This window comes from Lingula anatina, chromosome 8, assembly GCF_051362555.1.
Source record: "Lingula anatina isolate TDL-2025a chromosome 8, LinAna3.0, whole genome shotgun sequence".
Taxonomy (NCBI): domain Eukaryota; kingdom Metazoa; phylum Brachiopoda; class Lingulata; order Lingulida; family Lingulidae; genus Lingula; species Lingula anatina.
Window position 1 is genome coordinate 16,948,164 of NC_141774.1, and position 16,550 is coordinate 16,964,713.

At 40.2% G+C, this 16,550-nt stretch overlaps 2 protein-coding genes across 3 annotated transcripts in view; both read left to right on the forward strand.

Annotated features, from left to right (window-relative positions):
• LOC106159946 (ficolin-1) overlaps positions 1-15,287 on the forward strand; it is a 50,651-nt gene extending 35,364 nt beyond the window's left edge. The window contains exons 1-4 of one of the 2 annotated variants that reach the window (XM_013536402.2): positions 9,545-9,743; positions 10,998-11,140; positions 14,119-14,215; positions 14,365-15,287. In XM_013536402.2, coding sequence (XP_013391856.2) covers positions 9,653-9,743; positions 10,998-11,140; positions 14,119-14,215; positions 14,365-14,780 — 747 coding nt within the window. In that variant the 5' untranslated portion in view covers positions 9,545-9,652 and the 3' untranslated portion in view covers positions 14,781-15,287. Of the gene's footprint in view, positions 1-9,544; positions 9,744-10,997; positions 11,141-14,118; positions 14,216-14,364 lie in introns of those variants that run through there. The other variant, XM_086994327.1, reaches the window with a different exon arrangement.
• Positions 811-8,864, forward strand: LOC147760488 (uncharacterized). Its single transcript, XM_087018745.1, has 3 exons — positions 811-5,631; positions 5,840-5,905; positions 6,277-8,864. The coding sequence occupies exons 1-3, from the start codon at positions 833-835 to the stop codon at positions 7,256-7,258; spliced, it is 5,847 nt and encodes a 1,948-aa protein (XP_086874871.1). The 5' UTR covers positions 811-832; the 3' UTR covers positions 7,259-8,864.
• Positions 15,288-16,550: the final 1,263 nt, after the last annotated feature.

The window sequence follows — 16,550 nt, forward strand, 5'->3', positions numbered from 1 at the left end:
AGGTCTCAATGCCACAGCTTGCATTAACCTATCTTATGAACGGTTGGGCCAGGAAATGCAAGATGCAGTCCAAATGCTTTCTCTTTTTCCAACAAGTTTTAATGCAGAGGATGCATTTTATCTCTTAAGTAAGCACCAAAGCAGTCTGAGTATGTTTGATTGCAGCACTTGTCTACAAACACTTTGTGAAGCTTCGTTTGTGCAGTATGATGCAGCAAGTGAGTCGTATTCCATGCATGGTGTTATACAGGCATTTGCACATAATCAGACTTCATACAAAAATGAGAATCGTTTCAAAGAGATGTTCATGACATTAATGGAGGATAAGATTGATCACATATACACTCTGGCTTCAGCAGAAAAAGTTTGCGAGGCATCCACGCTCTTTGAAAAAGACAAAAATAGTCTTTTGGCGTCTATCTGTATTTTTGAGTCAATGCAACCAGGCTCAAAGAAAACGACCTACAGCATAGCGCAAAAATTGGCTTTTAGTCTTAGACAAATAGGCAGGTTCTCCGATTCTCTCAGATGCTTCAGGCTAGCATTAGAAACCGTAAAAGAACAACAAAATGAATATCCCGATCTAGCCACTTTCTATTATAACATAGGTTATCTACAAGGTGAACTTGGTGATACAGATGCTGCTGTTGAAAATTTGTCCTATGCAATATTGGAGTATGAGAAACAAGAGAATAACTGTAATTACAAGGATTATTGTAAATGCTGTTATTACCTAACATTGAGGCTAAATGAAACAAAAGAAAACCATGCTCGCTGTCTCCAAATACTGAAAAAATGTTTTGATAAAGCCGTTGCTCATCACGATTTAACTATGCAATATCTTGCAATGGCCGGAATAGCAGAAATCAAAGCCAGACAAGGAGACGATGAGAAGGCCGTTATGGCCGATTTGCATGATATACTGAAGGCAGATCCAGACATGGATGGTAAGAAAAACGGAGTGGGTATGGATGCTTTGAATGATGCGGCCATTGCTTTGAATCATATTGGCCAAAAGGTGGAAGCTTTGTCATTATATAGACGGGCAGTTTTTGTAGCAGAAAACTTCTACGGAAAACACCCTACAACTGCTATTGTCCTCGATAAGATAGGTTCTTTCATGGTGGAGACCGGTGATGTAGATGGTGCCATAAAATATCTCAGGAAAGCGGTGGCAATGAGAGAAAATACACTGGGATTTTACCATGAACATACAGCAGCCTCAATGCATCGATTAGCTGATGCCATATCTGCACAGGGAAACCACTCTGAGGCCCTTAGTATATTCCAGAGAGCTTTAAGTATAAAGGAGCAAGTGCTGGGTGAGTCCCGAAGTACAGCCAAAACACTAATACGCACAGGTAATGAGATGATCGAGCTTGGCAACGCAGAGAATGCTGTGAATGCCTTAAAGAAAGCTGTAGTTATGATAAAAAATACACCGGGAGAATACTGCAAAGAGACACCTGCCCTGCTGTATGATCTAGCACAACAGACAGCAGCAGAGGGACACCACGCAGAGGCCTTCAGTGCATACCAACTAGCTCTACATATACTGGAGAAAGATGCAGGTGAAACTCTAGTCAAAGCTGCTGCACTAAACCGCATAGGTCAAGAAATTATGTTGCTGGGTAAAGCAGACAATGCGGAGAATGTTTTCAGAAGAGCTCTAGTCATAGAAGAGAAAACATTGGGAGAATCCCACACAAAGACAGCAAAAACCATATATGAGCTAGCCAATGCCCTTTTTGAACAGGGAAAGTTCACCGACGCCCTCATTACATTCCAAAGAGCTCTAAGTGTATTTAACAACCATTCATTCAACGCAGTAACATTAGGCAAAATAGGTGGCATAATGTTAAAGCTGGGAAAAGTAAACGCTGCTGTGGATACCTTCAACAGAGCCCTTACTTTACGGAAGAATATGCACGCAGAAAATGACGAACAAACAGCAGCCACGTTACATGAGCTGGCATGTGCTTTATCTGCAAAGGGACACCACACAGAGGCCCTCAATACATTCCAAAGGGCTCTACAGATAAGAAAAGAACTGCTGGGTGAAAGTCGTGATACAGCGTCTACACTACACTGCATAGGCAAAGAATTGATGGCGCTGAGAGATGTCAACGGTGCTGAAGCTGTGTTTAGAAGAGCCCTGCCTATGAGAGAGAAGATACTTGGGGAATATCATGAACAGACGGCAGCCACATTACATCAACTTGCATTGTGCATTTCTGCACAGGGAAACCATACCGAGGCCCTGAGTACATACCGAAGGGCTCTCCGTGTATTTGAGCAAAAGTTAGGTGAAAGTAAAAATACAGCATGTGCGCTTCATGGCATCGGGCATGAAATGATAGAGTTGGGTGATGCAGCTGGTGCTGTGGATGTCCTCATTAGGGCTTTGGCTATGGAAAGCAAGATATTGGGAGAAGATCACGAACAGACAGTTACCACAATACGTGAACTGGTTCGTGCTATTTCTACACTGGGAAACCAAGGAGATACCCACAGCCCAGCCCAAAGGATAAAGGAGAATGAACTAGGTAACAGCGAAAAAACGGCAACGAGACTTCACAACATAGGTTATGGATTGAAACAGATGGGCAATTTAGACGGTGCCGTGGGTGTCCTTAGGGCAGCTCTTACTATGAAGGAGAAGATATTTGGAGAGTATCACGAAAACACAGCAGTCACAGTACATATGCTCGCTACTGCTCTATCTGCGCAGGGAAACCATGAACAAGCCCTCAGTACATACCAAAGAGCTCTACGTATAAGGGAGATAGAGCTGGGAGAAAGTCAAAAAACAGCATGCACAATGCACGGTATAGGCCAAGAAGAGATGTATCTGGGTAATTTAGAAGAAGCACTAGCTAAACTCAGGACAGCCCTCTCCATGAAGGAAAAGGTGCAGGGAGAATTCCATGAAGATACAGCAACAACAATGCATGAGCTGGCACGTGCCATGTCAGCACAGGGAAACCATGCAGAGGCCCTCGGCACATTTCAAAGGGCTCTGGGAATACGGGAACTTTTACTTGGCGCGAGTCAAAGCACGGCGGATACATTGTACTGCATAGGCTGTGAAATTATAGCGCTAAGAGATGTAGGCGGTGCTGAAGATATCCTCAGAAGGGCCCTGGATATGAAGGAGAAGATACTTGGGGAATATCATGAACAGACGGCAGCCACATTACATCAACTTGCATTGTGCATATCTGCACAGGGAAACCATACCGAGGCCCTGAGTACATACCGAAGGGCTCACCGTGTATTTGAGCAAAAGTTAGGTGAAAGTCAAAATACAGCATGTGCGCTTCACGGCATCGGGTATGAAATGATAGAGTTGGGTGATGCAGCTGGTGCTGTGGATGTCCTTATTAGGGCTTTGGCTATGGAAAACAAGATATTGGGAGAAGATCACGAACAGACAGTTACCACAATACGTGAACTGGTTCGTGCTATTTCTACACTGGGAAACCAAGGAGATACCCACAGCCCAGCCCAAAGGATAAAGGAGAATGAACTAGGTAACAGCGAAAAAACGGCAACGATACTTCACAACATAGGTTATGGATTGAAACAGATGGGCAATTTAGATGGTGCCGTGGGTGTCCTTAGGGCAGCTCTTACTATGAAGGAGAAGATATTTGGAGAGTATCACGAAAATACAGCGGTCACAGTACATATGCTCGCTACTGCTCTATCTGCGCAGGGAAACCACCCAGAGGCCCTCAGTACATACCAAAGAGCTCTACGTATAAGGGAGATAGAGCTGGGAGAAAGTCAAAGAACAGCATCTACACTACACGGTATAGGGCAGGAAAAAATGTATCTTGGTAACTTAGACGTTGCAGTAGCTGAACTCAAGAGAGCTTTATCAATGAAGGAAAGGGTACAGGGAGAATGTCATGAAGATACAGCAACAACAATACATGAGTTGGCACGTGCCATGTCAGCACAGGGACACCACAAAGAGGCCCTTAGAACATATCAAAGGGCTCTAGAAATAAGGAAGCATGTGCTTGGTGAGAGTGAAAGCACGGCGTGTACCCTACACTGCATAGGCCAGGAATTGATAGCAATGATAGATGTAGACGGTGCTAAAGGCATGTTTAGAAGAGCACTGCTTATGAGAGAGAGGATGCTTGGGGAATATCATGAACAGACGGCAGCCACATTACATCAACTTGCATTGTGCATATCTGCACAGGGAAACCATACCGAGGCCCTGAGTACATACCGAAGGGCTCACCGTGTATTTGAGCAAAAGTTAGGTGAAAGTCAAAATACAGCATGTGCGCTTCATGGCATCGGGCATGAAATGATAGAGTTGGGTGATGCAGCTGGTGCTGTGGATGCCCTCATTAGGGCTTTGGCTATGGAAAACAAGATATTGGGAGAAGATCACGAACAGACAGTTACCACAATACGTGAACTGGTTCGTGCTATTTCTACACTGGGAAACCAAGGAGATACCCACAGCCCAGCCCAAAGGATAAAGGAGAATGAACTAGGTAACAGCGAAAAAACGGCAACGAGACTACACAACATAGGTTATGGATTGAAACAGATGGGCAATTTAGACGGTGCCGTGGGTGTCCTTAGGGCAGCTCTTACTATGAAGGAGAAGATATTTGGAGAGTATCACGGAAATACAGCAGTCACAGTACATATGCTCGCTACTGCTCTATCTGCGCAGGGAAATCACCCAGAGGCCCTCAGTACATACCAAAGAGCTCTACGTATAAGGGAAAAAGAGCTGGGAAAAAGTCAAAAAACCGCATCCACACTACACGGTATAGGTCAGGAAAAGATGTATCTTGGTGATTTAGACGGCGCAGTGGCAGACCTCAAGAGAGCTCTGGCTATGAAAGAAAGGGTACAGGGAGAATGTCATGAAGATACAGCAACAACGATACATGAGTTGGCACGTGCCATGTCAGCACAGGGACACAACAAAGAGGCCCTTAGAACATTCCAAAGGGCTCTAGAAATAAGGGAACGAGTGCTTGGCGAAAGTCAACTTACAGCGTCTACTCTTTACTCCATAGGTCACGAATTGGTGGTGCTAAGCAATGTAAACAGTGCTGAAGGTGCTCTCAGAAGAGCCCTGGCTATGCAGGAGAAAATACTCGGAGAACATCATAAAGACACAGCAGAAACGTTACATGAACTGGCATTTTGCAAGTCTGCACAGGGGAACCATAGGGAGGCCCTCAGCAAATACCAGAGAGCTTTTCGTATAATGGAACAAGTGCTGGGGGAAAGCCAAAGTACCGCATCTGCACTTCACGGCATAGGCCATGAAAAGATAGAGATAGGCGAAGCAACCGATGCTGTGAATGTACTCGAGAAAGCTCTGGCTATGAGGGAAAAGATACTGGGAAAATCCAATTATCAAACAGTTGCCACAAAATTTGAGTTGCTACGTGCTTCATTTATACAGGGAAGCCACGCACATTTACCACGTAAACCCCAAAGTGCTCGACGGATAAAGGAACACTACCTGGGTCGTGGCACAACTACGACATATGAACTTCCCAATGAACATTCAATGGAAGAAGATGGCACTGTAGACGATGCAGTGGATGGCCTGAAAACAGCTTTGAATGAGAAATTATATTAGTAAGTATGCAATTCAGAAAAGGTTATTAAAAATATTTTCCAACTTTGATGTAAGTTCCAAAGTTATGATAAAAGTAAGACATTAAAGTGTATCTTAAGTTTCACAGTCCCAATGTCTGATTTGCATGTTAATTGTATAGATGAAAATTAATATGAGGTGCATAACATAATTAAATACACATTATCATACATATCTACTCTGTTTCAGTACACGAGAGACGCAAGACGAATCTAAAATCCATGTAACCAAAGAACTTGTAAACGAAATGAAGAGGTACTTAAATTTTTACTCAGTTTGTTTAAATGGTTAGAATCAAAGATGTTTACATTATCAATAATAAAATATTCGCAAACATTGCCACAGAAAATGAACAATAATTTATCTTGTTTTTCATTAAATAAGGTACAAATGGCGCAATTTGGGCCAGTAATTATTTGTTTTTATGACGGGTGCACTTTAGAGCTCCCGTCGTTAATCAACGTAAATACTGACCTAAAAAATCAGATAATCATAGAAGGTGACAATATTTACTTAACGTTATTTCTTTAGACGTTCTTTGTGATTTTTTCAACCATTTTGAACTTAATAGCATTTATTTCTAAATGAAAAATTAACGAACTTAAAGTCAAAATTGTCAATTTTAGTACAAAAGGCGTAGTAGCAGTGGGTAGATGGGGTGACTATTTGCAGATTCATGTGCATGATGACGGTGCACCAAAGAATACTATTTCTGATGACGATTTAGTAAAGATATTAAAGAAACACAGGATTCGTGAAGACAAAATTCTAATCGTCCGCCAATCCCAACGACCACAACATGTTTTGTTCAGCGCTGCCCCTGCCCCTGGATCTAAAATTCACAGGAACAGCATGGATCACCCAAAATATGGTACTCTTGGAGCTTATGCCAGTCCCTCGGATGATTTGAAAAGTGGCTATGTTTTGACATGCTGGCACGTTACACAAAATTGCAAAGAATTTTACTTGGCAACTAATGGGCCAGAGGACACTGGAACAGCTGCAGCACCTGCAAATTGCATCAAAGGAAAGTGCGTTTTGCCTATCGAGCCTGGAGATCCTATAGGAAGCAAAATCGATCTGTCGATTATAAAGTTTAATGACATCAAAAAGAAACAGCAGGATGCGACTGCCTTGCAAACAATTCATGACGTTAATTCGCTCATTGGTAAAGAAGTGTTTAAAGTGGGTGCTACGACGAAGAAAACAACCGGCACAATCATTGGTACCGATTACTTTTTATTGGACGAACAAGAAGCAAGCGAAAAACTTATTTTAATCCTTCCAGATCCAGCGTGCACATCTACGAGATTTTCAAGAGGAGGTGACAGTGGATCTGTTGTACATTTGAAAGACAATGAAAACTTGGCTTCTATGGTTACTGGTGAACTTCAAAATTTTGATTATTATGATAATCGCTGTGAACCCCCCAAACTAATAAAGGGTGGCCCAAGTTTGACAACCTCGTTTTCGATTTACGAGGGGTTAATGGCAGCTTCGAAAAGAGAAAATAGACAGTGGTCAATTTTCAGCCCCACGGCATTCGAATGTGGCATGAATAGAGAATGCCCAGCATCGGGATCGCTTTTTGAAGCAGCAAATTCGTAATGGAGTAATGGAAATGATGAAGTCCCGGCACAGATGAAACCACCAATCCAAGAGTCAGAGGACATGTGCACAAAAAGGATTAATTAACTCAGAAATAGGTGTACTGATATAGCTGAAAATCGGCATGCATAGAGTATCATGCTGAATGGGTACTTACCGTTTCACAAATGTTTCCTTCCATTAAAATTTATTTTTATATAAATTTGAAAAGTTGACTGGAAAAATGTTATATATATATATATATATATATATATATATATATATATATATATATATATATATATATATATATTCCTATGCCTAAGAAGCCCTGACCCCATCTTAATTAGGTCCTGGCTGGGCCAAGTTTTAATGGTGTCTTTGCATTGTTAACGGTATAATGGGCAAGTTAATTGATCAAATTAATTGGTCAAGCTGCCAGTTTGTATGGATTGTGTAGGGGATTTCTTAGATCAAAGCACATACCTGTATTATGAGACTTTTCCACGTAAACCTTGTGATCTTCATTAATCAAGCAAATTTTAATCAATCAGCTGTGAAAAACTCAGGTAGACAACAAGTTGCATTGACTGTGATCAGGCTGATCAAAACCATCTTTAAAAGAGATGAAATCTAGATAATTAAAATAACACACTAACAAATGGCAGTCCACCTTTAATTTAACATTTCTTTGGTTAATGTTACTAAACCAGTATACACGCCTTTTTCTTTAAACATTAAACATCTTTAAAAGTATCATCCTAAGATGTATTTTACAAATCACGGGTGATGACATATTTTACAAATCACAAGTGTTAATTTGTAAAGTGGGGGTGTGGGTGCCAGTGAATGGATTATGTGACGTGTATTTAAACGTGATCACTTTGTTAACAGTATAGCACTAGAAGACGTCTATGTTATACGTTGTATGAGCTATCAGACGTGTATTAACGTGATAATTTCTTTGAAGTTATTGCTGTTTTTAGTATTATTTTCATAAGTAAATACATTTTGTGTGTCCACGAAATGCGCCTGATGAAATCACACTGTACTTCAATAAATTTTGGAACAGATACATGAATAGCTATTATGCTGCGGGCACTTAGATTGGATTGAGATTGCAACTTTGGAAAAATATCCACAAATAATATTATGGTGACATGACAGGATTTTGGAGACCTAAAATGGGCGGTCTGGAAATATAATAAAAACTGACGTAAAACCTGGTTTTATGATAATTGACATGCGTATTTAATTTGTAGGCCAATACCAGTAAATATGAGGATAAATATCTATCAAAAATCAATCTGGATATAGAATGCGTCGAAGTTTTAGTAGTTGTCTTAAATGGAACGATATTTGATTGCCAATCAAGATGTAAGATGTGTTGTCGCTTTAAATCAGTGCTCATTTGGGTAATAAATGCTTATTAGCTAAAAGATTAATGTCTCTCAGATTTGAGGAATCAAACATGTACATGTGTACTTTGCCTACAAAATTAAAACATTACATAAAGTTTTTTCTGTCTCTATTTCCTTCTTTCTTTTCCCTTTTTTGAACTGTTAAATTACTATTGTAATAAAGATTTAAACATTTTTCTCCATTCCCTCTCAATAAGACATTCATATTTTGGCGATGTGAGTCGCAGAGCATTTGGACTTATGAAGTTGGTGGATCGTTATGTCATAACTGTAGGGATTACTTGATAAATGGGCTAATATCTTGTTAAAGAGAAAATGTTTCGGACTTACACAGACCGAACCACGTTTGTATGATCGACAAAGGTGAAATTACAAAATTTTACTACCATTCTGTGAGTCACGACAGATAGGCACCTATCATAATTCAGACCCAGAATAATTTAGCTAATAAAAATTCGGGGATATTCTCTTGACTTCCAGACTACCCGTATGTTCTAAAAGACCGAAGAATTTTGGACACCTTTAGATTTTTTTCTTATCTTCACAAAAACGTTGTTTGTGGCATTTTTAAGCTGGCTGTGCTCATATGGATTATTTTTCTCATCAGTCATATTTAACCACGCTATGTCCTTGTGCCGCTTCGTTTCGTACATTTGCACTCTGTGGGTCATCTTTAATTTTTTTTCTTTTTTATTAAAAATGACAGCCTTGTTAAGGGTGTTTCTTATCTGTCTTTATTCAGATGGTTTATTTTTTTACGACAGATAAGCACACTGTAGATGGTTAACCACCTCTTCTTCTGTTTCCCACCAGATATAAGCACATTGAATGACTTAAACATCAACTTTCCAGGATCTGAGGCTTTTTAGTTCTACTATTTGTCATTTCAATCCATTCAAAAACAGGACTTGAAAGAGTCAACAAGACTAGGCGCTTCCTTCGACGGCCATATTCTACTTCTACCAGAGGGGAATAACCATCAAGTCTGCGTAAAATGAGAACGTATATTTGGATACCAATTCTGGTTTGGTTAGCGGTGACAAAAGAGGCAGTTACATGTACATGTCAAAAAGTTGAAAGAGCAGGTAAGATGAAATAACTAGAAAACAATCCAAGACCGCAGATCATCGTCAGGGGCCCCTTTTTCACAAATAATCTTGGGAGAAGTGACCCAGCTGGGTCGACTACCCTGTAGCCAACTCGAAGTGTTTCTGTTCTAAAGAATCTTGTCTTAGCTCATAGTCAACGGTCGAGAAACTATTCACAATAGGAGGTGGAAAATCCAAAAGTTTTTTTTTACAAGACATGACGTTTCATGGCACCACGACCGAATGAGTTGATGAACAACAAAATCGGACGAAATATAGCAATGTTTTTTTTTTCAAACTTTTTGATTAGTTTAACTTAAATACATGATTAAAAAAACGTGAAACGTCAGTTCGTCTTAGAATGCTGCCAATCGGACATCTAGCGGTGAACAGTATAAACAAACTGCGGTCAGCTGGGTGATGTTGCATTTTGTTTTTTATTTAAAAGTCAATAAATTTCAGTAAAATTCAAAGATATTATAGCACAATATCTTAAAGAAGGAATGTACTTTCGAAAATTCCACATTTCAAAAGAGATGCCGTCGCTGCAGGGGCCTAGCAATAAATCTCGGAACCGAGATTTAATCCATTTAATGGCGCGTGTGGAGGCGGGGAAGCCATCAGGAGTCAGGAACATCTCTTTGAAGTGTGGTCGGCCATATTTAGTCGGGCGGATCAGTTAGTACTTGGATCATCTATTCTGAATGGGGCCTAACTTGGACTTAAGGCACCTCCCATAGAGGCTAAGCTTTGTAGACCAGTAGTTAAGAAAACCAAAAGCGAGCGATCTTTTATATTTTTCGTGAAACGCGACTTAGTGACTCACGGACTTACGTTGTTAACCAAGCTCTAAGTCAGGGAACCCTATTTGATATTGTTGTGAAAGGGGGGGGGGGGGGGGGTAGTGGGCGGATAATCGCCAAGGTAAAATAGAGTTTAACCTGTAATATTATATTAGCAGACCCAGATTGAGATGAAATTGCAATCACCTCCTGAATACCGAATCTATCATGACAGATGTGCAGGTCACAACTCACAACCTATCAATTCGGGTTTCATACACTGTAGTTCCATTACATATTTATACACGTGAGATTAATGGGTTATTTATAAATGGGATAGTGTTCAGTCTTTTTAAGAAAATCCAAGGCTGTAAGATAGTGTAATCCTAATATTATACATGCATATTGTAGACAAAAAAGTGCATGGCGACAAACGCTCTGCACTATACATGTACTTGATATTCCACAGATTGCTGTTGTCCACATCCAGACTGTGGCTCCATCTATCGGTCGGGCGTACATCAGAGCGGTGTTTACTGGCTCAGACCGTATGATAACAAAGGAGGGTTCTGGGCGTATTCTGACATGTTGACTGACGGGGGCGGATGGACGGTAAGAATCTCCCCCCTCTCTCTCTCTCTCTCTCACACACACACACACACACGCATGCTGGCACAATAAATTATATATTTCACTTTTCTTATGATATTTGCTACAGTTTGTATTCATCTTAAATTGTCTTCTCCTTTAACACATGTAACTTTTATAGTACACTGTAAAAACAGTGTTTAGCACGTAAACACATTTCTAAGCGCCTGTTTTGTCTCATTTTTTCGACGCGTTTAGCTCCTTTGCACGTTAAGATCCTTTACATGTTACACGCTTTGACGTGTTTGACGCCTTTTAAATGTAGGGTGTATTTGCTTATACCCCCTTTACACTGGACGGCGTTCTTTCTGCGTCCTTTCTGCGACCATGAAATTTGGCATCGTTGTGGTGTTAATAAGGAGGCACGAGCATTGATTTTGTATCAGAATGAATGCTTAATGATCGGCCAGTTGTCGGCACGTAAAGTATCATAATTTTTAACTCTCAAATGGGGCCGTACTGCTGGACGCAGAAAGGACGCCGTCCAGTGTAAAGGGGCCCTTAACTTTTAGGTGGTAAGGGCTTCAACTGTTTTAGTCACACGCGCGCGCGCACACACACACACTCGAATTTACGGTCACCTGTAACTGCTATAGTTATCTCTGTCTATAAAAGGGTACGGTGAACTATCAGCATAGTTCACTCACTTAACACATTTGCACATTTGCAGCGGAACTTATTCATCCTTGTGTTAGCTGATCTTGCGAGGAAGTTTATTGGAATAGATTTCTGAAAATCAAGTTAGGAAAATTCACTAGTGTGGAATCCTGCATAAATTCCACATTGTGTAGTCATAGTTAATCAACATGTTATTATCTAATTTGCGTCTGTCCTGTATACATTTAAATATTATTTTCTGTAAAGGCCCATAGGTAGGCCTATGCTTGAGACAGATGCATATCACCTGTTAATATTGCACAACAATTAGTATGTAAATAAGTAGCAGCCACATGTACACGTATGTAAATAAGAAGCAGCCACATGTACGCATAGATTCCCTGTAGATGATATGTATATAACTTGAAACTTGTCCATAATAAAGACTTTTGATCTGAGACTGAAGATGTGAGGTTGTTCTGTTATGCTTCTCTGTGCACGTAAAGTGAAAGACTGAGTCGAATCTGGAGTCATGTCGGAGCCCATAGATTAGTTAATTCGTTAATGGAAATTGATACACTGGAATTCAGTACAGTTATAAATTAAAGTTAAAGTCATTTTAGACGGTTCACAACACTAGTTTACTAAAAAACACAAAAAAGCTAACACTTTTACTTTAAAACATTTTTTTCATATTTTGATAAAATGCGTTACAGTATTGATGTCTATTTATTTTTTCCGGACAATAGAACAATAGAACACCTGGATGATGATGGGGTATTCATAATAATGGTTTATTAAAGCATTTATCGCATGCTGGTTATTTTGGTAACGATAGTCCGAATATTTAACAAATCGCACCGCTATAGTCGCCTACTAACCCCAAGCCCAATTTAGAATAAACCGCTAACTAGTTCATCCAGCACCAAGATGTAATAAACGGATAAATACGATCTTAGTACAGCATAAGACGTGTTTTGGTTATCTATAAAAAAGGTTTTCAAAACATTAAATATTGTTTTTCCAGAATGTTATAAAACGCTTATAAAACCGCAGGGGCATCATTTTGCATGGAGTTAAAAACACCCATAACGTAACCATAACGTTATTCTATACCATCACCGTCATGTAATCAGCTGATAACGTCGTGGATTTCTTAATTGGATTATTACTTAATATGCCTATTTTAAATAATCACACATTACTGCAAGGAAGGACACAACGCGTTCGAGCAAGCTGCTCCACGCCTCCTACAGCTCCATACGTCTACAAGGGGAAGTGTTAAGCCAAATTGTTGAGTCTTGTAATAATCTTGTTATGGGATCGTATACATGGGATTGTGAAGAATTTTTTTCTGTGACAAGCTTGAAAAGCTAAAAACGTGTTGTTCAGCAGCTCCACGCGTTTAGGAGTTCCACACCTATAGCAGCTCCATATGTTTAGCAGCCTCACGCGCCTAGCAGGGAAAGTACTTAGCCAATGTGCTTAGCTTGTGATAGACTTGTTATAGAATGCCGGTGTGGCGTGTACCGCCGGGAGCGTGAACCATCCGTTCTGCACATGCGCACTAAGCGCAGGCAAATCTGAGGGAGTTCCGGCGTGTACAGACCGTCTCTATAGAGTCGTCAATACATTCTTAGCCTTTAATAAACACGCGCTGTTGAGAACATACTGCAAATTCAAACATAATCTTCAGAAGTATTCATATCTTATAGACGTTCACCTCTACTGCTATTTCTCTCAGGTGGCAATATCAACACACTAGCCTAGTAAAATCAATACTAAAATAGTAGCGAGCAGCTGAATAACGACGGCCCGTCCACGGTAGTTTCATCTATGCGTCGAAATGTAATTTGATGCTGATTCTCTATCAAAATTATCAATTAAAACATGAATTTTTTCCCCATCATAGTTAATGTATAATGAGGTAGGAAATGAACTAGCCGAATATACCTGTAACAGTACAGGTGAATAACAACGGATCATTCACGGAACGGCTCATACACGCTGCTGTTGCGTGTACAATCGGTCAGGACGGATGGTTCACGCAGAACGGACCGTACACGTGACACCTGTGAAGTTAAACACATAGCTTAACGTGTAACACTGCCAACGTGTCTAGTTTTTTCTTCTGTGAAACGCTTGAAAAACTTTACGTGCTTAGCTTTTACACATATTTCTAAATGCGTATAGGTGCCGAACGTGTGTTGTATGTATTTAAATGCTAAACACTGTTTTTACAGTGTACAATGTATCATTAACTCATCATTTTTGGATATTGTCGATCTGAAAGCATAAACCTAAAAAGAGATTGGGTTTATGCAAGAGAGTTTACTTATCAACAGGTGTTCCAGAGACGCAAAGATGGTTCCGTTGATTTTTACCGTGGCTGGGAGGAATACAAAGAAGGGTTTGGATATCCCAATAGTGAACACTGGCTTGGTAAGGCTTTGTGATCAAAATAGAATCGGCTTTGAGAACTCTTGGTTACTTTATTATGGCACTAGGGAGTGCAAGGCAAAATTTAAAGCTTGATAAATTTTTTATTAACACAGGCACATTTTGGTCATGTCACCCATGGTTATTTCCAGGGAACGAGTTCCTCCACCGCTTGACGGGACAGAGGCTGTACGCTTTGAGAGTAGACTTGAGAGACGGTAACGGCACCGAAGCCTACTCCAAGTCCTCCCTCTTTAAAATCAGCGATGAGGCTGAGAAGTACAAGCTTACTTTGGGGGACTACTCGGGAACGGCCGGCGGTCCCATGACTGGTAACGGAAAACCTTTCACTACGAAGGACCGGGACAACGACGATCACGCTGGGAACTGTGCTACGATGTACAAAGGAGCGTGGTGGTACACAAAATGCCATGCTACTAACCTGAATGGGCGCTACTACAACGGACCGCACGACTCCTATGCTGATGGTGTGAATTATCAGCAGTTTAGAGGATACCATTACTCGCTTCCATTCACTGAGATGAAGATACGCCCAGTTGATTTTTAAAAAGATTATGTTACATGTTTGTACTGGTGACTTTTAATACGAGAAGTTAAATAAACGTTTTAGCAATAAACAGAAACATGATCACACTGTCCCGTACTGGAAAATGACCTAAGGCCTATAGTTTATCATAAATATCCAGTTGTGTTGTTTTCAAACCTGATATTGTTTTATATTAAATTCTGCTAAAAACCATCCCCAGCCTGTCAGCTGAATGTCAACACCATGTGGCGCTTAAGAATCACTGCGACCAGAGGAGAAGATATATCTTGAAAGCTCCTATGTAAGCCACAGTACTTGTACCAGTACACCGGTACCGTATGCGTCCAGTCTCTTCACTTCTGCAGAATCCCTAACGATAAAATTACAAAAATGATTTGGTATTTGGTCAGATACTAGCAAGATACTGGTACGATTTTGTGGCCTTTTTTGGAGTTCAAATTTGTTTTAACCCAGACAAATATTATTATTTTATTCTTGAAATAAAGTTGTGTAAAGAATTGCACATGATTTACACCGGTCTTCGTGTTCCTTTCATGCTTAATCCATCTCCATCTTGCAAACACTCTGCACTAGTTGCTGCTGCACATTTTCTGCAATTACAGAAACTCATTGATAGGGTTACAAAAAGAGAAAAGAGATAGTAGGCCCCCCTATCTTATGTCAACTTCAGATTGAATCTATCTCTGATTTGAAAAATAAGGCACTTTTGTGTCTTTAAATGTTTTCTAAATAAGGTGAACTACCCTGCAGACGACAAAGTGGTCTAGAAAAGTAAATAAGGTCTTAAAAACTTCGACTTCATGTGTCTACGACACAGATATTAAACAAAGGGCCTAGCGAAGAATGTTGGAATTGTAGCCGACAAGTTTTCTTTATTTATTTATTTATTGAGAGGGGTGGAGCGGCGGATCTTAATCTATTCTGTTACTTCCTTAAAACATTTAAATTGTGTGGATAAAATGAATCAGCAGCCAGTGTTAGATTGGAGAGGGAATGCAAAAATGTTGATGGGTTGCTTAATGTTGAACGTGCTCACACTTCCATACTACTCGCACACTGCTCACACTAGATACATTATATATTAGATACATTTTCCTGGTCGTTCACACTTGAAACTAACAATCAAATTTGAATGAATTTACTACACATAAACTGCATTCCGCATAAAAAGCCATCTGCAGAATAAATAAATAAATAAATAATGAAAATTCTCAACAGTCACGTCAACGCTGTTACTTTTCTAGACGGAAAGCACCCCCGTTTTCATTCATCTTGTTGCGTTTTAACGGTATCCTCCTCTTGGGATCCTGCTTATGAAGACTTCATATACTCATTTGGTGCCCATAGCTCGTGGTAGCAAAGGCTACTCAAAATTAAAACCACCCAGGTGTAAACTGCAATGAATCTCACCATTTGCTCTTCTAAACTTAATCTCGGTGTAATGATAATAAAAACATCCGTCGTCAGATCTGTAACCAACAATTTCAAAAGGGGGGGTATTTTATTTGAAAAAGTGTGCCTTTTTCCATGAAACCTTTGTGTACCTAGATATAATTTTACGTAGAGGGGACCTTTCCCAGCGAAAAGGGGAGTTTTTTTGCGAACCCCCCTCCCCATTCCCCCTCCCCCCGGCTACAGGCCTGCATGCTGGAAGTAGTGCCTTTCTTAATACTTAATGTGTAGGCTTATATAAAACAAAGCCTCGTATACAATGTACGTCTTGAACTTCATCGTTAATTGATAGATCACATTTGGAGACTGGCGTTGCAT